This window comes from Paralichthys olivaceus, chromosome 16, assembly GCF_024713975.1.
Source record: "Paralichthys olivaceus isolate ysfri-2021 chromosome 16, ASM2471397v2, whole genome shotgun sequence".
NCBI lineage: Eukaryota > Metazoa > Chordata > Actinopteri > Pleuronectiformes > Paralichthyidae > Paralichthys > Paralichthys olivaceus.
The window spans coordinates 20,510,485-20,532,585 of NC_091108.1; the positions used below are offsets into that span (position 1 = coordinate 20,510,485).

The 22,101-nt window shown below is 40.8% G+C and overlaps 1 protein-coding gene across 2 annotated transcripts in view; it reads right to left on the reverse strand.

Annotated features, from left to right (window-relative positions):
• Positions 1-101: 101 nt before the first annotated feature.
• The window catches only part of LOC109638359 (voltage-gated inwardly rectifying potassium channel KCNH6-like), a 37,893-nt gene continuing 15,893 nt past the window's right edge, over positions 102-22,101 (reverse strand). Inside the window, exons 6-21 of one of the 2 annotated variants that reach the window (XM_069510949.1) lie at positions 21,898-21,977; positions 20,996-21,094; positions 11,346-11,518; positions 9,407-9,545; positions 8,476-8,613; positions 8,140-8,294; positions 7,625-7,866; positions 6,403-6,602; positions 5,557-5,644; positions 4,675-4,839; positions 4,415-4,536; positions 4,252-4,323; positions 3,611-3,692; positions 2,894-2,993; positions 2,438-2,806; positions 102-2,211 (exon numbers count right to left, since the gene is read on the reverse strand). In XM_069510949.1, coding sequence (XP_069367050.1) covers positions 1,881-2,211; positions 2,438-2,806; positions 2,894-2,993; positions 3,611-3,692; positions 4,252-4,323; positions 4,415-4,536; positions 4,675-4,839; positions 5,557-5,644; positions 6,403-6,602; positions 7,625-7,866; positions 8,140-8,294; positions 8,476-8,613; positions 9,407-9,545; positions 11,346-11,518; positions 20,996-21,094; positions 21,898-21,977 — 2,555 coding nt within the window. In that variant the 3' untranslated portion in view covers positions 102-1,880. Of the gene's footprint in view, positions 2,212-2,437; positions 2,807-2,893; positions 2,994-3,610; positions 3,693-4,251; positions 4,324-4,414; positions 4,537-4,674; positions 4,840-5,556; positions 5,645-6,402; positions 6,603-7,624; positions 7,867-8,139; positions 8,295-8,475; positions 8,614-9,406; positions 9,546-11,345; positions 11,519-20,995; positions 21,098-21,897; positions 21,978-22,101 lie in introns of both variants that reach the window. The other variant, XM_020101311.2, reaches the window with a different exon arrangement.

Consider the following 22,101-nt stretch of genomic DNA (forward strand, 5'->3'; position numbering starts at 1 on the left):
TGTTTCATTGTCATTTTCCAGTCAATGCAAATAAGCAACACAAATAACAACTACTGCTAAAATACAGTGAACATATGGAGACATAATGATGGAGAGCTGTTACCTGGTCTACTTACTCTTTATTAGACAGTTTGTTGTCAATAAAACCACAATATTTACAGTCCAGAGAGCTAACCACCACTGCATAAACTGCTGACTCCACTTTTATTATTATAGTAATTAATAACTGGTGCTTCTACCATTAATAACATTACATATCATACCCATTAATATCTCACTTTCTATTTTCAAGCCCGACCCCCCTTCTCTCCCGTTTTCCACCTAACCCTCCTCTCTCCTCCACTTCTTTCCTCCATCTAAGCAGATGGCCGTCCACACTGAGTTAGATTCTGCTCAAGGTTTCTTCCAGTTAATGAGGGAGTTTGTTCTTTCCACAGTCATCAAGTGCTTCCTCCTTGTGGGAACTGTTTCTCTATAATTTTAACATCTTGACCCTACTGGGTGAATGCCTTGAGTTAATGTGTGTTGTAAACAAATAAAATTGAATTGTAGGATTTGACTTCCATTGCAGATATTTGCAGTAATAGGAGACAAGAGGAACAACATAATTTATTCCCCAATAAAATGGATTGTATCTATTTAGTGCTTGTCCAGTCTTCCAGTCTTTTCCACATGTTTTCCACTCATCAGATTATCACCTCCATTCTCAGGGGACTGGAGCTAGTATATATAGGTGTCTGAAAACCACATAAGGATTTTATTACAAAGACAGATTCAGCACACTCCATAGCCAGTATGATGAGCGATGAGCATATACTATTTCTATTGACTTTGCATGCATTCACGCTGCATCTAGATGTATTACATCTGAGTAGTAAAGTAATAAGAGTTCTTGTTGGAGTTGATTAACCTTGATGTCCCTATAGAATGTCAGAATGGAATTGTCTAATTTGCATAAACTTGATTGCTGAATTACATTGGTCTCATCTGATCATTTATTAACTACTTTCGTAAAACCCTGGGATATGCGCCAATTTTTATTCAAGCTGAATGTTGAAGTGAGGTCAACGTTCACAGTTGGTTGGCAGAGCACATGAAGGAGGACCCAGATGCGGACCCAGACCAGGCAGGCAGGATTGGCTCTGATGGTAGGGTGGCAAAACTGCTCTAGAGTGTGGCAGGGATGTTGCAGGCAGAGCTGTTCTGGAGGGCGGCAACAAAGACAGGACACTTCTGAAGAGCAAAGGATACTGGGAATCAGAGCAGGCTGCAGGACAGGCAGACGCTAGAGCAAGGATATGTGGCTAAGGAGGCCATATAGGGATCATGTGGGTCCCTGGCTGACCACTGCTCTTGGTCACATGGGCAGTGGAGAAGACTAAGGTCTTTGAGAGACACTCCTTATTCTTCTGGGAGCGCTGACACAAAAATTCACTCTAAAAATGGGTGAGTCAGGAAGATGACTGTTGGTCTTTAAGTGCAGGATCAGGCAAGAAGCTAGCGTTATCAGTATGGTGGCGACTAAGCTCAGGTACAGACTGGAAGCTTGCAGGCCCAATGTTACCCATGAAGAAGGTTTGGCTGAAGATACAGTCTGGGCTCCTGTTCAGATGCCAGCCCTTTATATAAGAGCAGGTGAATCTGTTGAACAACAGGCAGGTTTGGAGGTTGCAGGGTCTTATCTGTCTACAACCAAATTCTTCTGTAAGAGTTCAGACATTTGATTTGTGAGGTTTACAGCATCTGTGAGACAGAAGGGTGAGACGGGGGTAAGGATGACAGATGCACACTGACACACCTATCTGGGTAAGGACAAGGGAGGACGTTTTGAGGATTAGGTGGAGAGATGGATGTGTAAAACAGGGGAAGAAAAATGGTGACTAATATGAGGACGTGTGAAGGGGTGAGGTATGGATGTAAGGCGGTGACGATGTGAGAGGGAGCACAGTGGAACCACAATTGACGGAATCTGATTCTGTAAGTTCCGGCAGGACTCGATCTTGGTTTTCATTTGGCCTGTTTGGTGACTCGTCGTTGGGGAAGACAGGGATTGGGGCTCCAGATGGGGAGGTAACAGTGGGGGACAGGGTGGGGGAGGACGGCGGGTTCGGAGACTGCGTCAGGGTGCTGTAGGAAGGTGGGATTACTGGTGTCTGCCTCTGGAGCAGCTGCATAATGGTCCTGATGTCTGCTGACATACAAGACTCCAACCTGGAAAACACACATCCAAACAAACAGAAGCAGATGAGTTTATAAAGATATTATTTGTTAACCAGTCTGTTCTGCAGCTGAGTTACTTTAGATGTGAGTTATCCAAACCTTTGTACCAGCGTTGAAGCTGTTATAACTATAACTTGATAGTTCTGTACTAAGCTTGAAATCTGACATGCATGTAAAGTCACCACTGTTACTGATAAAGAGCACAGTTAAGACCCACCTGGTTATCTGTTGCTGCAGAGCATCTAACCTGTTGTCCAGCTCCACCCTCTGCCTCCCAGAGATGATGGCTGTGGGAGGAGGAGGAGAAGGAGGAGGAGGAGGGCTGGAGGGACAGTGGGAGGGGAAGGAGGGCAGGTAAGGGCGCTGTTGAGGGGGAGGCTGAGGAGGCGGTGAGGGGAGGCTGTGGGAGCAGGGCACTTCCTGGTACGTGTGTTCCTCTCGACTCTCCGAGCTCCAGAACGTAAAGATGCTGGACACTCCTGGAAACGCGTCAGTCTCTCTGCACCTGGTGGTGACGGACATCTGTGCAGGACTGGTCACATCTAACTCCTCCACTTCATCCTCACTGGAGAACACGGAGCCGTATCTACAGAAGCAGTCAGAAGTTGTTTTGTAAAACGGATTGGTACAAAACAAGAGCTGATAAGAAAGCTATGTTTCATATATATCTCACAGTGTATGTTTATGATCATGGCCGTCGCACTGCTCCAAGTTACTCAGTTTTCTTCTACATCCGAAGGCAGATTTCTGTGTCTTTGCTGAGATGGTGACACCTGACGGATACAAACACTCAGTGTGAGTTCACAACCCGAAGAAATCTGCAACATTTAGAGAAACTTAACTTTGTCAAGGACAAAATCTTCAGTCAGACACTGGGTGGTGGATGAGAGGTGGCACCTGCATGACCATCCTTTGCCTTTAGACCAGCACCAATTCTCTCGTGCAATCTTTTTTTGTCAACAATGTTTTATTTTATTTTACACAGGCGTTCACAAGAATGCAGTACGTATCTCAATATCTTTTTATTTTCAATTAAAAAATAAATCCATTAGCATAAAGTCATAAATAAGTTAAGATACAATACAAACGATATTAATCATAAACAGAATATATTCAGTTACAACATAATCCTAATCTTTTTCATCTTTTCTAAATGTTAAATCGACAACTCATATACATATAATAATGTGTACTGTATTTAATTTTATATCTGTGATTGATATCGGCATTTAGAATTTTCCATACCATAAGTGATTATAGTTATACATTTAAATTATGGGTCACATTTTTTGCAAGATATGCTGCCTTAAAATGTATCGTTGTGATTCCATCCACCCTATCTATCTGTTTATCTGTCCTGATGAGCTGTTTAGTGATAGTGAAGCGTTACCTGAGAGTTTCCTCTGTGGACGGCTGAAGCCCTCACAGTCTGAGTCGTCTCCACTCAGAAGGCCTACAGCTTCACTAAGCACCTGCACACAGAGAGGAGGGGTAAACAGGAGGATTCATTTACATTTGATTTATTCCATCCATTCATTACATTACATAAGATTTTTGTTTAACTATTTAAAGGTTCAATGTGTAGAATTTAGTGACATCCAGAGGTGAAGTTGCATGTTGCAGCAGAATACTCCTCATTTCACCCTCCCCTTCCCAACATGACAGAAAACATGTTGTGAACTTCAGTTGACATGAAAACTCAAAAGGTTTTAGTTTGTCATAGCGGCCTCCACAGAGATGACCCCCCCCCCATTCAATTCATACAATTTAGATGAAACACACAGTGAAAACATCACAGACATCCACAATTAATTAATGAAAACAAAAATACTGTATGTGCCTTCCGTTTTTTAAATAGTAACATATACTTTAAATTCTTCAATTTAAATACTCACATCAAGATTCAAGTTACTTTTGACTTTTTATTATTTCAGACATCTCAATTTGAATAATGATTTGTATCATTTTGTTATTTATCACAGTTTCCACCTGGTCACAGTAAACAGAGGAGCTGTAAAATATGTAACATACGTCTCTGAGATTGAAGGTGATCTCCAAGTTGGACCAGAAATATTCACAAAACTCAGGATACATGTCGAGGACCTGAAAACACAAAGAACATGAAAAATAGACACCAAATGTCACAAAGAACTTAGGCTACGGTGTTCCTCATATATATACACATATATGTTACCTCCAATATATCCTCTCTGTTAATCTTGTGCAGGTCACAGTAGGTCAGAGCTCTGACATCAGCACTGGATTTTCCTGGCAGAGCATCCACATTGATGGACTCCCCAAAGATATCATTCTTACCTGGACGCGGAGAAATCATGGTTATTACATGAACATGTTCTTTTATTGATAAATAGGAGGCGCAGTGGCTCTTCTCCTGTCTTAATTAGGCCATTTAATGCAGCTACTGGCAGTTACCTGGCTCATACAAGCACCTACCCAATATAGCCACCACCACGTCTCCTTTGAGGATCTCTATCGACCCTCTGGAGATGAAGTACAGATCTGAGATCAGGTCGCCAGCATGGACCAGGGTGTCACCAGGAGGAGCGTGGGTGGTCTTAAACCTCATGGCCAGGGCCCTCAGACAGCCCTTAGTGGATCCTATGCACCAAAACAAACACAACAGGTTGGTCATTTCCTGATTTTCTATGCAGTATTTTGAATATAGTGTGTGGCAAAGCTGCAACCTCAAAATTCTGTTTCCAATTACTCATAATTCAATCATTAGGTCTACATGTACAGAACATTTTTGTTATCATGTCTTTTTGGTCGCACCTGGAAGTTCTTACTCAAATCCTTCATACATGTATACAACCTATGTACAATGTCACCATCCTGATTCTGTAAATTTAAAACTATGTCGCTGTTTTCTGTATAGAAGATATTGATCACATGACATTGTGTCCTTTAAGACAGATCCCTCCTTTGTTGCACTTCCTTCTTCCATTTTTCTTTCTTGTGCAATCAAGCCTCTGAGGACAGAGCGTAATGCAAGACAGATTGTAAATCCCCACATGCAATATTTGTTGCTTGCGATATTGTCTGATAGACTTGACGATATCTCTGATGAATCATCTCCGATGCATTAACACCGAAACAGCATTTTGAGGTTGTAGCAGGTCGAGAGAAAGCAAATACTTGCAACTACTTTGATCAATAAAGTGCATACTTTTTTTGATGTAAAATCCAATTCTGAAGGGTAAGTAAGACTTTTTGGGAATAAAAAACACAATTTAAGTGAATAAGAAATGGCATAACAGTTGATCAAAGTTGTATTCATTGAGTTTTCATGTGTGATTAACACTAAAAAAGTGTTACCTTTGAAAGCTTTACAGTTCTGCAGCAGTGACCTGTTGAGGTGGAGACAAATATCTGCCTGGAGACACTCTGGGAACCCTTTTAATACCTGGAGCATTTTTTTTAGAGATGGAGGACACAAAGAGAGGACACACACACTTAATAATCTTACAGGTGTGTTTTCAATATTCTTGGATGAAATTGATTTTGATCATTTGTTTTAGTGATTGTAGTTTTGTAGTTTACAGCTGAAACAACAGAGTGAGCCTTTTTTATGGTAACTAGCTGGTGAAAATATTTACAATAAAACTCATCTTTCAGGCTCCGTTTGAAAAAAGGTCTTAACATGAAGCATCAGCCAGTGGCAGCAGCTCACCGGGGAGCACCATTCATTTCACTGGTGTCAAACTGGTGTAAGACTGTAACCACTGAGTTGTTATTCACTGATTTCAAGAATCACGCTGCCCTTAACCTTTGACAACCAAATCCTAATCAGGTCATCCAAGTGAATATTTGTGTCACATGTGATACCCGATATATGGAGTTCAAAACAATGCATGGCTATGTGACCTTGACCTTTTGTATTTTAGTGTTCATCACCATTACAAGGCAAAAGTTTTTTTTTAGGTCACTGTGAATCTCTGACCTTTGACCACCAAAAGCTAATCAGTTCGTCCTTGAGTCAAAGTGAATATTTGTAGCAAATATGAAAAAATTCCCTCAGGGCATTCTTGCGATATTATGTTCATGAGAATGGGATGGACGCACAGATAACTTGAACATATAATGCCTCTGGCCAGAGGCTATCGCCGGCCAAAACCCAAGACGCGGAACACCTGACAAAGTTTTAGATCAATGAACACTCACAGCATTCATATCTATTCCATTAGTGTAAGACCAGGCATGTTGGAAGTACTCCTCAAGCCGCTGCCTTAGGGGGTTAGGGATCTGGTGGAAACGGATGAACTCTCGAACCCTCATCATCTGGGCATGGTAGCGGGCCGTACCAGAGTAAAGCCGCTGGATAATGGCTGACACATTCCCAAAAATACTGGCATACATCAGAGCTGCGGAAGAGACAGAGAGTTTATTTCATTTAAACAACGAGTTTAGTCATCTAGAACAGTGTCTCCCAAACTAGCCTGTTAGATCGATGTTAGTCTGTGTGCATTTAAAAAAAAAAATTGAACAAGAACGGCATCAGAACTAAAAGGCAACAATACATCACTTTTTTAACCTTGGTCTAGAAACTGAACTGAAAATCTTACAGACCTAAACCAAGATGAAATTAGTCGTGGAGTCTCTTTGGAAAAATGCTGTCAGGTGTGACAGACATTAATAATCTAAAACATACATGTCAAAGGTTCAGTGTGTGTGTGTTCAATGTGACATCTAGTGGTGAAAGTGCATATTGCAGCTGAATACTCTTCACCTCACCCTCTCCTTCCAAACATGAAAGAGAACCTGTGGTAGCTTCAGTTGTCATAAAAACTGAAAAGGTGTTTAGTTTGTCCAGTCTGGGCTACTGACAAAAAAACATGGCAGCCTCCGTAGAGAGGACCCGCTCCCCATATAAAGTATTTCAATATAAAGTGGCCGTTTAGGCTAAAGAAAATTAAATTTCTGCCAACAGATCCCTTTCACCTAAATGTTGCCTTTTAATTGTGTTTGCAAGTGATGAAGACCAAACTTTTTGCTGACTCCAATTTTTTGTTTCTATTTGGGGTGATGGTCACGTGAATTATGGAAATGGGAAATTATTTTTACGATCATCTGAATACACCATCAGGAATAACACTGAAGCCGTGTTTGCATGAGAGATGAACACAAGTTGTAATGTGTGTAATGTCACTTATTTGTGACCATAATGTAATCCTCACTATAGAAAATGCCTCACATTGCAAATGTCATAGAGAAAACTTTGGGAACCAAATGACCATGGTTGTAGAGACAGTCAGGGAAATATTGTTTATCGTAAATGACGAGTGTGACCTGTGCACAAAGGCATGGCTTCGTACCGCACAGAGACCTAAAGACATAACAATCAGGAAAAATCACTTAAGTGGGAAACTCCCTTCACAGAACTCACCGCCGATGAGCATGACACAGATGGAGAAGATCTTCTCAGAGTTGGTGTTTGGGGAGACGTTCCCGAAGCCCACACTGGTGAGACTACTGAAGGTGAAGTACAGAGCCGTGACATACTTGTCTCTAATGGACGGCCCCGACGCCATGATGGAGTCATTGTAAGGTTTCCCCAGCTGTTCGCCAAGATTGTCCAACCAGCCTATCCCAGCTGAGGTTGACCGCTCCACATTTCCTATGGCGTACCTAGGGTAAGAAGACAAAGTCTAATTTCTCTACAACAGATTCAAGATTCAAGAAATTTTGCTAACAGGCTAGAAAATTATTTTTTTCACAATCAAGAACAGAAAAGTCTCTCTGCAGGTCATTTGTAATGGGACAACATTGTTTAGCTTTTTTTAATCTATTTTTTATTATTGTATGAAAGAAACAAGGATGAACTGTTTATTTCACTGTTCTGTGTGATATGCAGTAGGCTGTGGTTGTCAGTCACACCCTCGACAGGATATAGTAATGTACCAGATGCAGGCCAGCCAGTGGGCGATGAGGGCAAAGGTGCACATGAGGAGGAAGAGGACAGCTGCACCGTACTCAGAGTACCGATCCAACTTCCTGGCTACACGAACCAGTCGCAGTAACCGAGCTGTCTTCAGTAAACCAATCAGTGTGGTGGTCTGTTGAGGAGAAAGAGAGAGCAGATGTATTTTATTTTATTCATAATTTAACACTCTGGCCTCTAATTGTTCTTTTCTTTCAGATTCCTCTTCCTTACTCAATGTTTCCCTGACACTCCTTCCTCCCGACTATGCCGGTTTTTACCCGACCCCACATTTTCTTTCCCTCCCATCACCTTACCTCACCCTCTCCACCTCCCCTGGCTGCCTCCTCTCCTGAGCGGTAGATGAGGAGGTCGAAGGGAATGGCTGCCACCATGTCGATAAGGAACCAGCCCTTGAAGTAGTAGACAGCAATCCGAGAGGACTGGCTCACCACCTGACGAGACACAACACATCAGCCAGGTTTAAAATCCTACAATCATGCCAAATAATTAAAACAATGATACAAAATCTATAGTTTGTGATTTTTTGATATTGTGGTACAATTTTGCCTTGTGAAATGTTAAGTGTTTCTGATATTTGTCCAAATCAAAATAACCATTCTAAAGTAGACAAACAAAAGAACTCTGAAAGTAAAATGGGTTTCATAAAGTTGTTTAGGTCCTGGTTCAACAATGGTCTTTCTAAGAATGAATTCTTATTCAGCATATTAGTAACATGCGAGTGCATGTTAAGTAATTAATGAAAAAACTCATGAAACCCCCTTGTTACGCCCTGTGTGTGTATGTGTGTGTGTTTTATGTGTGTGTGTACGTGTGTGTGTGTGAAGTCAGTAAATTTTAATTAATTTAATGAAAGTTTACTCAGATTAACCCAATGCTCATCATCACATTATATAAATAAGATTACAACACAAAACCATTGCATTGCCTGATTGATATATTATAAACAGTGTGTGCACAGAGTCAGTATTTATACTCTGATGCTTTCATTGATCTTTGAACCACAGCAGTGAAAAACAAAAATATATCACTGTGAGCTACAGTTACAATCTGACATCCTCCTATTGATTTCTCTTGTTGGCTCCACAGCTAATAGCTCTCTGCTGCATGCTCTGTTTAAATGAGTCAGTAAGTCAGTTGCTCAGTAGACTGGTAAATTAGTTGTCAGTCAGCAGTGCTGTTAATTAGACAGTTAATCAGTCAGTCAGACAATGTAGGTCACTTCACCTCGTCATTGGAGTTAACATATGTGGTCCTGAAGTTGATGATGATGTCCACGATGAACATGATGTCCACAATAAGATCCACCACGTTGAGGGGGGAACAGGAGTAACCGCAGGTCTGCATGGCTGCTTCTTCCTGGTCACTGGAAAAAAAGACAACAATGAATTAAACACAAAGCACAAGGGTGAAAGTGCAAATTATTTTGGCTGCTTCATGATTCTGTCCATGCTGTGAGCCTTTGTGCAGAAGTGAGAGATTTTTAATTTAGCTTTTGGATTATAGACTTCCCCACCTAAAATTACTTTCACCTCTTTCTGTTGTGAGCTGTGTTTTAGTCAGCGTCCTTCTCTCAGTTCATCTCGTCAGTATTCTTTGAGCTTACCAGCATTTCTCCTGGCGTTTGTTCCTTGTGAGTGCATGTCCAAGCTGTCCAAGAGTTTTTGACCTTGGCTTTTGCCTCTATGTTTTGGACTCCTCTGCCTGCTCTGACTAAATTCCAGTGAACCACCCCTGGAAGTGATGTCCTCGTGTGAAGTCAACATTTATGACCCACCTGTTATCAGTTTTGAGAGACTTCAAGATTGATCTGAAGGATGAACGGACATCTTTATTGAACTGCATGCAGTTAGATTCATCTTCCAAGTCAAAACCACTTTTGCCGATCAAATTCCTCAACATGTTATACTGTTGTCACATGTATTATGAACAATATTTCTAAATCATTCGTTTGTGAAATTAAGCTCTTGCATAATAAATTGAGCGGCACGGGGGGGGTGAACTAAGATAGTATTGGGATGTGGGCCACTTAAGGCAATGACCTGGCACTTCAGGCCCTTGTCTGGGATGGAGCTAATGGATGTAAGCTCACTTGGTAAATAGCAAATGTGGCCTGAATGTGCCAAAAAAATATCTGGGCCATTTTTAGCAAACGTGGTGCTCTAGGCAAAGTGTAGTGTGGATGTGAACCTTAAGTGGTCCATGTGGTGTATATGGCCCCAAACAGTACAAAACAAATTTGGGCCACCTTTGGCTCCTTTGGTTGACATGTGGTATTGCTATGGCTTTCTTGTGGCAAACAGGCTGGATGACTGTGGCACTTGGGCCCAAATCTGGCTCAAAACAAAGTTGTTATGTGGGAAACACCTGCTCAAATCATGTGGTCTAATAAGGAATAGAATATCAAGTTACAATAATCTCCAATATAAAATACTAACAAGTGGACATGCAAACTGTTCTTTGAGCCTTGTGAGGTCAGAAATCGAATTCATCCTGTGGGTTGGCAGAGGAAAAAGAGATAAAGAGATCAAAACGGTGGCCCTGAGAGCTCAACTCAACTTCTTGAAAGCATATTTGCTCTGCTCAGCTTTCTAGGAAATGTGTGGAAATGTCTTTGTTGTTAATTTCTCCCCACATATCAAGCACACATGTAAGCCAGCATCGCTGGCAGTGAAAGCAAAATAATTAGTCCATGCAGAATTAAACATTTCCCCAGAGAGTTTTCTTCTGTTTGGATTGTTTAGCTTATGGAGGGAAGGGGTCCAGGCAGTAGAATATATTTTCTTTTTTCAGTGTCACAGCATCACCTCAAGTGCCAAGGTAAGAAGTGTTCCCTTTAAAAGATGATCCACTGCGCAATACAAAATTAATGAAATAAAAATGAAACATTATTTATTGCCATGTTATTTTTTTGTCAAAGCCACACGGAGCTATTGGAAAGGGGCTGAGGAGCTGCATCCCGAGCTGTGGGTTGCAGGCCCCCACCATACATCAATCTGCAGATCAGTCATGTTTTGTCAGCAGAAGTTCACATGCTAATTGTTTGAGTTTGTTTGTCAGTTCTGCTCTAGCAGCAGTTCAGGGGACAGCAGGGTAAACTTTACATCACCATCATAAACTAGTGTCAGTCAGAAGACAGTCAGTGTTGTGTAAATGTCCCACTCACCTCAGTAGAAATGTAGCCGAGTAAGGGGTGAAAATTGCTGTGTAAATCACTAAGAGCAGAATCACCCAGTCCCACACAGCTTTGAATGGACTGTAGTGAAGGATGGTCCACTTGTGGATCCTGGGAGTCTGCAGTTTATACTCTGGCAACACATCAGCCCCCAGAGACAGGACCTAGAGGAGAGAGAGAAGGAGTCTGTTCAACATTTTCTTTTAATCCAGATCTATAGTGACTTTAAATGTGGTTTTATATAAATCTTATAAAGATGGCGGTGCACATAGATGCAGCGGCTCAGTGCTCCCCTAAACATTACACAAGGAGTTCTTAGGGACCTTCATCACTGAGGACATCATATGGTCAGCCAATTCCACTGATAAAAAGGCTCAAGAAAAACAACCTGTCTGCAGAGCTGCTCAAGGCCTTTCATCACTGTTCTACCCCCAGAACACGCTGCCTCTGCAGAGCCAGCAACATCCTGAAAGATGAAACTCAGACCTCTCATCAGTTCTTTTTGCTGCTGCCTATTGGACGCCACTACAGGGCCTTTAAAAAAAAACAATTTTTTCCCACAAGCCATTATTGAACTGCAAAAACTCTCCCCCCATGCTGCCAGCTCCTCTGCATCATCATAATATCTCAGGACAAACTTGGAGACTATTTATTATGGAGCGAAATCCACTGGTCGTGTGTGTGTATGCATCGTTTTTTAGGTGCTGCACATGAAATTGTGTTGTACAAATTTGTGCAATGACAATACAACTTTTTTAATTTAATCTAATTTATAAGGGGACTTTTGTGCCTTAGTGGAGGTATGTATGCACTCTGCCAAGTTTGTTCATGTCACCATAAATGGACTGTGGAGTGGCACACTGCTGATCTGTAGGCAACTGACAGGAAGCAACACTTCCTGTCACCAGTAGATACACAATTAAATATTTTTCTTTTAAGGCCAAGCTCAGAGGCAACCCACTGATCTACATAGGAGGCTTTTAAAATGTATATCGGCTCACACACACGGACTTGATAGAACAGATACACTAGGTGCTTTCACACATGCAATGAACCCCGGAGATCTTCTGGACATTATCCGGAGGGGCTGTGCAAAAGTAAATAAAGGAGAGAGAGCCTTTGGTCCCATCGTAAAAAGTTAATCCTCTGCAGGATTCACCACAGCCAGTGGGTCGCTAAAGACATTTCTAACATGTCACAGACACAAAATTAAAGAAAACAAATATTTCTGGATGAAATAGCGGTGTCATACACGAAGAAGACACAGACAAAGAAGTCAGGAGAGTTTTTGGTGATAAGAGCTGAAAACATGCGATCTCCACATAATAACTTGTGTTTCCTGTAGTGTTGTTGTGTACACACAGTTACACACAGTTGACACAGCCAACAGAGGCAATTTGGGGATCAGTATCTTGCCCAAGGACACACAAACACACACACATGCATGTAAACCCCGGGGAAGGAGCGGTGTAATTAATCAGCGACAGATTTAAACTCCTTTGGGATCCACTCCTACACAACAGCAGCAACAAAGCCAAGCAGTCAAGGGCAGTCAGGGGTCTGACTATAGACACCTTGATGGATGGAGGACTGGGTTGTAGAGATGATGAAAGAGATTTCTCCCAAAACATCTTCAAAATTAATTTTAAAAGGCCTGTTTTATATTTACAGAGTAGTCCATGTTACAGATAAGGGATCCTTCCTGCAGTGATAGTATTAAAGTACCATCTTAGACAGCTTTGGTTTCATTTGAATACTTCTCTCCATCAGTACTGATAACAGTACACAGTTTACTGTTCACTGACAGTGCATTCAGATAACTGGAATGTCACTACAAAGTAAATAATAATAATTAATCTACCAATAATAATAACTGAGTTCCCCTGTTTCCTGTCCTCTCTATCTTCCTACCACGATGTAGATTTCAGTTATAAATATGGTCTGATGTTAATAAAAGCTAAGGTACTGTAGTTTTCCTTTAAACAGTTATTAAATTGGCAGTGTGGATATTTTTTGTCTCCCCCTTCTGGCAGCAAGAGCAGTTAGACAAACACTGTCAATGTGTTTATGACCCTGGAGTGTGTCAGAAGTCGATCCATCATCCCAGTAATTAACATTAAGTAAATGTAATCACAGCCTGCTCCAAATATCAATACAAAGAGCACTAAAGTAAATCCATGTCCTCCTTCTTCTCTCTTCTCTCCAATAAGGAAAAGCCACACCATCACTGGTAATCTATGCTTGTCCTTGTCATTGGTCTCTTTCTTCTTCAAACTCTTTCCTCTGAATTTGTGTTCTCTTTTAACTGTGGATCATCACAAATGTTTCTATGATGAAAAGAAGTACAGCAGTAGAAAGCAGTAATGCACCTTAAAGTTGGTTTCCACCCACCAATAAACAGAACAAAGAAGAAGAAGGGGATGTTTCTTAGTCTTCCTCTGATGTGTCTTTCTACCAAGCATTTTGGTGCGTAGGTGTGTGTCTCTCTGCAATTACACTGCTGAAACACTAGTGGGCGTGGAGCTGAAACGCTAGTTTCTATGCTACTGTGTTGAGTTTTTTCCAGTTTCTGATCCACTTATTTACACATTCTCTGGTGTCTCTGTTTTACTTCAGAACAATGTTGAGTGTTACTAAGAGGATCATGTTGGAGTTGGAGCTGATATATGTTATAGAGCAATTACTTTTGTTAAAGAACTGCAGCGAAGAATGACATCATCTGTGTTCATTCCTTCATCTCATTTAAAAAATGGCGGCGAAGCAGGAGATTCAGGAAATATTGTCTGCCCGAAATGTGATCTTGCTACCAAGCAGACCAATCACAGCTCTTGCGTCGGCTTTTTTGGGGGAGGTGCACGTCAGGGTACAGAGTAGGGTTCTGCATAGGGTAACATCTATGAGTAGGCTTCAACAAAGAAGCATGAATAGACTTGAATATACAAATACTTGACAAATAAAATAAAAAAATAAACATCTTTTTTAGTTAGCAAAGATGTTATTGCATTGTTTGAATTCTTTGTCCAAGACTTAAAATGATGTTCTTTTTATTCTCATATTTAACTGTTACTGTTCACACATTCACACGTTCTCCCAGTGACTGTTCTCTTGGTACTCCAGCTTCCTCCTACAGTCCAAAGACATGGAGATCTAGGTCAATGAGGACTTCAAACTTACTGTATCCAATGTGAGTGTGTCAGACCTGATGGATGGACTTGATAAACATCTGTAACTGCGACACACACACACACACACCCACCCACACACACACCCACACACACACACACACACACACACACACACACACACACACACACACACACAGCTCCACTCACCTCATGAGCTACTATAGAAGAGATGCTGACAGCCCTCTTCACTCTGGTGTTTCCATGTTCGCTGCCCACACCAGACGGGTCGTCCTGAGACACACTACTGTCCTGAGCACTCACTGAAGACATGGCTGACGACAACACAACTGTAATTCAACCTGTCCGTCCTCTCACCTGTGTGTCTGGCTTTCTTCTTCTTCTCTCGCTTGGTCTCAGATGCTGGTGTTTGAATTTTGGGTTTTCGACTTGGCTTATTTTTCTTTCTTCTCTACCTTCTTCATGGTCTTTTTTCTCTGTCCTTCTCCATCACAGTTACCCTTTTCCCCTTTTCTTCTCCTCTTTTAGTTCCTGTCTTTCCATTTCTCTCCAACTTCATCTGTAAGTTTGTTACGCTCTTGACTTACTTCTTGTCTAAAGCCATGTGGAGCTTCACATATCCTTCACCTCATATCTACCAGGGTCAGCTGAAGTTATAGTCCTAGATAGATAGATTTCAGAAAGATCTTTAGCCTCTGTAGGAGAAATTGGAACATGCACAGTTCAGGTAGAAATGCTTGATCTCACTTCCTGAGGTGAAGTTCAAGCTGAGAAAAACAGACATCCTGTGTGTGGAGCCTAAATAAAAACGACAGAGATGTCATCAGTAAATCCATATTAGAAGAGTGGAAGTTGCAGGAAAAACTCTTCCAGTAGCAGAAGTAAAAGTTGTCCTCTGCATCTCCTCTATCTTTCCGTTTTTCCCTGGATACACGAGACGGTTTTATGACCTGTAGACAGAAAAATCTCCTTGTTTGTCCCATCTCCCATTATCTCCATCACTATGCCCGGGCTTCAGCACTGGTCCACCTCAGCACCACTGGTCCCACACACTGATCCATCCTTCCTCTCTTATCCAATCACCCCTTCTCTCTCCTCCCCTCTTTGACTCCCTCCTTTATTTTTTCTCTCCTCCCTCCTCCCCCCTCCGTTCCTCTCCATCATGTACAATGATGTATTTGCATTCTGTAAGACAAGGGACACACAGGCTGTTCAGTGTTTACGGGGGTAGACACCACTTTAGGTCTCACTTAGAGTTGATTTTTAAAGGCCATTGCTCAGGATGATGTGGTTGAGATATAAATATCAGGTTTGATGTCAAACATTGGGTGTAATTGACTGCGTGAATTCATCAGGCTTAATGATGCTGCTAAAAGAAAGGTTCAGGGCTTACCAACCTGTTCATCCTGAGGGGACCATGAATGTCTGCTAAATATTTTATATCATCCCATCAAATAGTTGTCAAGAGCTTCAAAGCTTAGAACTACAAATGTAAACCATATGGTATAAAAAGATCAGGCATCAACAAATCTCGTTTTAATTGTTTGGGAATATTTGAACAATATTGTGCCAATCCATCAAGTACTGAAATATTTCATTGGAAAAAAGAAAAGGTGGATCCAATAACACTGACCTAGAGCCACAGTGCTAATAGGGCAAAACAAATATTTTAAATAAGCAAACTATTACATATATATATATATTATATAAGTTATTTGTCGTGTCTGTTTGCGTCCCTATATTATCTGTGTATTACAGTCCAATGAGGTATAAACAGATATGATCTCTTTTCATTTCCAGCTGGTTCTTTTAAGGCTACCACTGACAAGCTTGACCAGGAGGTAGCCACACATTTGCAGGTACTCAGACCCAAAGGTTGGAGGCAACAAGGGCAAAAACCATCATTCGCTGTATGATGGTGTCAGTTGTATTCAACAGAATGCACAGCACTGCCAGAGCCACTGTCATAATGTGTGAACCTTTATCCATCCATAATTAAAAAGTCATTATTTAAAGTCTCCAATTAATCCAATCTGCATGTTTTTGGACTGTGGGAGGAAGCACAGTGCCCAGAGGGTGAGGTTTCTTTTAGCGCACACTGAAAATGCACATGCACACATGTAACAGATAAATATATATATATAAATATAACAAACTACATGGGTTAAATATGTGCACACAGTTAGGTTGTTCTGTCAATTTTGCTGAATTTTGTTTATTTATTTTGTTTTTTGGTCTTTATTACCAGTTGGACTGCACCATGTTCCTCATAATCATGGGTAGGGACATTGTTTTGTTACTTAGATTTTTAGTGGTTAATTTTTTGACAAATGTGTTTTGATATTAATGTTGTTTTTTAAGTTAATATTAGGTAGCAAGTTAATATTATAAATTGATTCCCCTTTGTGTTTAGTGGCCTGATCAGCCACTATATGCCCCCCCCCCCCCCCCCCCCCCCCCCATTTTGTAAGGTCAGTTTGTCCTGTTGACCTATGTAAAAAAAAAGATGTTGTATTAAAGTATTGGTTTTGAAAGTTTTCCTGTGTGAGTATATAAATTATCGCAGTTCTCCATCCATTATCTGCACCACCTATTCTTTTAGAGTCATAGGGGAGGGGTGGATCTAACCAATCCCAGCTGACATTGGCTGACAGGTGTGGTATGTCCTGGAGTTGCCAGCACATCACTGGTTTGAATACAAGCCCTCACACATCTACAGCCAATTTAGAGTCTCCATATAACTACTGGTACAATAAAAAAAGTTTCACGCAGACACAGGTAGAACATGCAAACTCCACACAGAAAGAACATTGAAACCAAACTGAGGTGACGGTGCTCAAAATCAAAAGGAAATGATCACCATGTATAAATCTTCCTCTCCCCTCCTCCTTTTCTAGCCCCTGTCTCTCTGTCTGTTATCGGCTACAATCCTCTTCCTCCCCCTTATCGGTTATTCTTTCTCTCCATCCATCGGTGCTCTTCTTCTCTCCTCTCTCTCTCATCCCCTGAGGTCCTGCTGAAGGACCACTGGACTGATGTCACCTTTCCACAAATAAACATGGGCCCACCTCCGTAAAACCCCCTCCTCCTCCAGCTCACTTTTTCACTGCCGTCCCCGCCTCTGTTTCCCTCTCCTAAACACCAAGACAGAGGAAACTGGAAATGCTGTCAATGTGAATACAGCACCTTTGTGTGTCTGGGCCCCATGAATCAAATGTTTACCATTCACAGTAAAACACAAGGTTTGTATTCTCAGCAGCAACCACACTGGAGAGCTTTTTCCAAAGGTTATGTTGACACTTAAAAAATACCACCTCAAGAATCTAATACTATAGGCTGACACAGATCCAGACAGCGACCTTTACAGTGGATGCAGAGATGTAAAAATCTGAATCCACCTTTTACTTTTTTTTTACCATCAACAGACTGATCAGATAAAAACTTCTCAACTACAGGACAGCTAAAGCATTTTTATGTATGGCACATCCGGCCTACGTTCGCTCAATTCATTGAATTAATTTACAGTTAGATGATGATGTGGATGCTGGTTTCTAATATTACTCAGAATTAACACAGACTGTTGAGTTTCTTTTGTTTAGTTGTATTGAGTTATATCAATTAGCTCTGGAGCAAGAAACAAATTAAAGTAACATATGCAACGTGTGTGGTCAGACCACCTGTTTATTCATCCAGCTATGACTTTGTTATCATATAAGGATATATAGAGAGAGGAAATGATGTTGTTGGCTGTTGTTTGTTGGTTAATGTTAAAAAAGTCCTAAAATTACAAGAATAATATTTATAGGTATATATGTATTGTAGTTGATTTATATGAATATAGTCCAGAACTAAACACTTCAACTTCCGAAAAATAGGCAATTTCTTCAAAGTCTGTTGTTACTTCTTCAGAGTAAACAGTTTCTTGCACAATCTTTTGGCCTGATAATGTAATAGAATTACATTTTTTATTATATACAACTTTTTCTTGTAATATTATGACTTTATTCTTAACATAGTAGTACTAATACTCCGTCCTGTGAGACGTAACTTGTACTTCCCCGAAAAAAGTTATGACCCAAGGCATAACACACAACACTATGATGTATTAGTGCATCATAAATAAGACTGGGTCTCAGATCTGCTCATATAACCTGGGTTACAGTTGTGATATTTAGTGTGTCTGACAGTGATGGTAAATTGAAGTGACGTGTAAATGAACAGGTATTTTTGGAAAACATCCACTGCAGTGCCTCAAGCTTCGATGAGCCCTCCTAATTATAACTAACAATAGCCTATCCAATCAATGCATATGCACACACACACACACACACACACACACACACACACACACACACAGGAACAGTGTTGAGGGCAGCCACCTGCTCTGTTTCCACCATTAAGTCATTATCTCTGACCTTGTTCCCTCTCTCTCTGATAGGGATAGGAAGAGAACAGATATCATGAAGGCTCAAACCATTAACAATCAATTAGACAGTCCCAGAGTCATGACAGCTCAGTGCATTTCCCCCAGATTAAACTGCAGAGACATTTCTCAAGGATTATCAGATGACATTCTTGTGTGATTAGGAAGATAACACAACACATGAGGAAGGAAGGGTCTAAACACTGATGAGCTCACTCATGGTCCCTCTGTTGGGAATATGCGGTGCAGTTGATCAGTTACGATTTAAGTGAAATAAGTGAAATATATTAAGAATATAGTAAGGCTACTTTTACTACTTTTCACCATACCACAAGCAATCAGTGTGGCATCAGATATCCAGTTGTCCCACAGGACATTAAAGATGTCATCCAAATGCTCCTGGCCATGGCAAATTAAATATGGTCATCAGTGGGTGACCCCTCATTAATCATGTGGACAAGAATGTGGCCCACAGCACAAACGACTCCAGTGTAAGTCTGGGCCTGTGTACTGAAATAACTGAGAGAGTGGGGGACAGTGAGGGAGACGCTGTCCCTTTACACCAGAAGTAAAGCTGGAACGTACAGTAAAGAACACGTGACAGTCTGACTCCAATTATCAAACTCTTTCAAACAACCTCTCGTGGCGACTCCTGCACCTCCCTGTCAGTTTGACCTGTGTGTTGTGTGTAAGTGTTGTGCGTAACTGTGGGCACCTGGGCCCAGTGTCCACGGTCTGTTAAGTGTGGCCTTCTCTCTTTCTCCTTCTCTGCGGGCACCCAGTTGTTTATCAATCAATTAATCAAATTGTATTTGTATAGCTCATATTCACAAATCACAAATTGTCTCATAGGGCTTAACAAGGTCGGACATCCTCTGTCTTTAACCCTTAAAGGTATAGTGAAGTAGAATTTCGTGATATCTAGTGTTCCTTCCAAACATGAAAAAGAACCTGTGGTAGCTTCAGTTGTCATAAAAACTCAATAGATGTTTAGTTTGTCCAGTCGGGACCAATGTAAAAAACATGGCGGTAGTATTTAAATATAAAGGGCCTTTTCTGAGGTAAAGAAAACTACAATTCATACAATTTAGAAGAAATGAACTAGTGAAAACATCATGAGGATTATTCTACATTCAATTTCTGCCAATAGTTCCCTTTCACCTAAATCTTACATGCACCTTTCATCACTCACACACCCTCCACCACTGATTCTACAGATGTTATTTTTTATTCTGTCTTTAGTTAACCTTAATAAATATACTTTTAACATTTACAGTAACAGTGGTGTGTGTCCCGTTTTCCTGCCATTTCACTGGTGTGCTTCATATTGTTCAAATCAACACAAAATATACACACTATCGGTTGTATAAAACTGTGTACAATTTAAATGCATCAGTCATTAACAAACAATCTACAGTTTCACTAAGATAGCATTAACTCTCATCTTGTATTTGATTGATGGATAAAACAGTTTCCCATGTTGTCTTCTACATCATCACAGTAATTTGTGTCAGCTCTAAAACCTGTTTATACTGCATATTATAGAGCGGTCGTCCTCTAACCAGATGGTCAGTTGTTTGAGCTCAAATTGTCCTTGTCCACAAGCACCTAACTACTCTGTCCCTCAAATACTCTACCAAAGACCGTCGATCGTTATTCCTCTGAAATCCCCTTACTGGAACATATGAGGGATTGGCTCCTAAAATAAGAAGGATACATTACAATACAATACGTTACCTAATTACTTAAATAAGTTACACCCAGACCATAGATCAGATTCACCCATGTTAAGTCGTGTTCTCTGCTCATTATAATTCAACAGAGTAAAAAAGTGTCCACCAAAAATTATCCAAAATATTTTGGTTTCTAACACCAAAATCCTCCCAACAAAAAGAAAAGGAACTGATAACATCCCCACTGACATTTTGGAAAAACAATTTCTTCACTGTACACATGCATGTCTGCCGGTAACTCAGAACTATGAAAAAAGCAGCAACACCTTCGACAGGTGCACACAAAGCTTGTTCACTCAGTTTGGGAAAAGAAACATGAGAGTAATCGCGTCACCTACTAACCTGAGTGACTTTCTCAGTGACATGGTGCGTTCTGTCGATCAGTTTGCAAGGAGGTCTGATTTCACCAGGAGGTAAGTGAGCCAGAGGGCTCTGCGTCATCTGCTGCACACACACACACACACACACACACACACACACACACAGAGAGAGATTAAGATAAATGTGCAATGAGTGACAACCCTGACCCTAATGAAAAGAGGATAACTCAAAACTACAAGTCACCTACAATTAACTGTCAACCACACATTTTAGACAATAGGGCCTTTTGGTTGATGGTCACTGATGCAATATAAATCTGTGTAATGATTAAATGTATGTAGAAAATTAAACATTATTGACAGTAATTCAGATATTTATTCATTTATTTAGTTTGTTGCACCATATGTTCAGCAAATTTTAACATTTTCTTTTTTGCAGGATTGACATAACCTCTAAAGCTGCAGGGATACATTTGTATTTTTACAGGGCATATATGTGCACTGGTAGTGTGTGTGTGTGTGTGTGTGTGTGTGTGTGTGTGTGTGTGTGTGTGTGTGTGTGTGTGTGTGTGTGTGTGTGTGTGTATGTGTGTGTGTGTGTGTGTGTGTGTGTGCTCTTGTACAGCTATCTTTGTAGGACCACTTTGAGCCTACAATCTACAAAATGAGGACATTTTGAGAATGTGAGGACTTTTTGGCCGTTCGTCACTTTCTGATCCAGATTCAATGGACGGTTTGGGAGTCTAGACTTGGTTTTAGGGTTAGGATTAGAATTAGGTTTGGGTTTGGGTTAGGGTTAGTGTTAGGCATTTAGTTGTGATGGTTATGGTTAAGGGCTCGGGAATGCAATATGCCAATGCGCCAATGAGTGTCCTCACTAAGATAGAAGTACAAACAAATGTGTGTGTGTGTTTGTATCCCTACCTGACTGCTGGTTCGGCAAGGTAAATCAGTGTCTGATGTCCCAACAGGCCCACTGGTCTTTCTGTTGGTTACCATACGAGCTACAGGAGAGATGAGGAGACTATTGATTTATTTAGTCTGACAATGAACCACATCCTCCTCCCCTGCAAAAACAATTATGACTTATTCATGTTTTTCTCTTTCTGCTTGTCATATATATATATA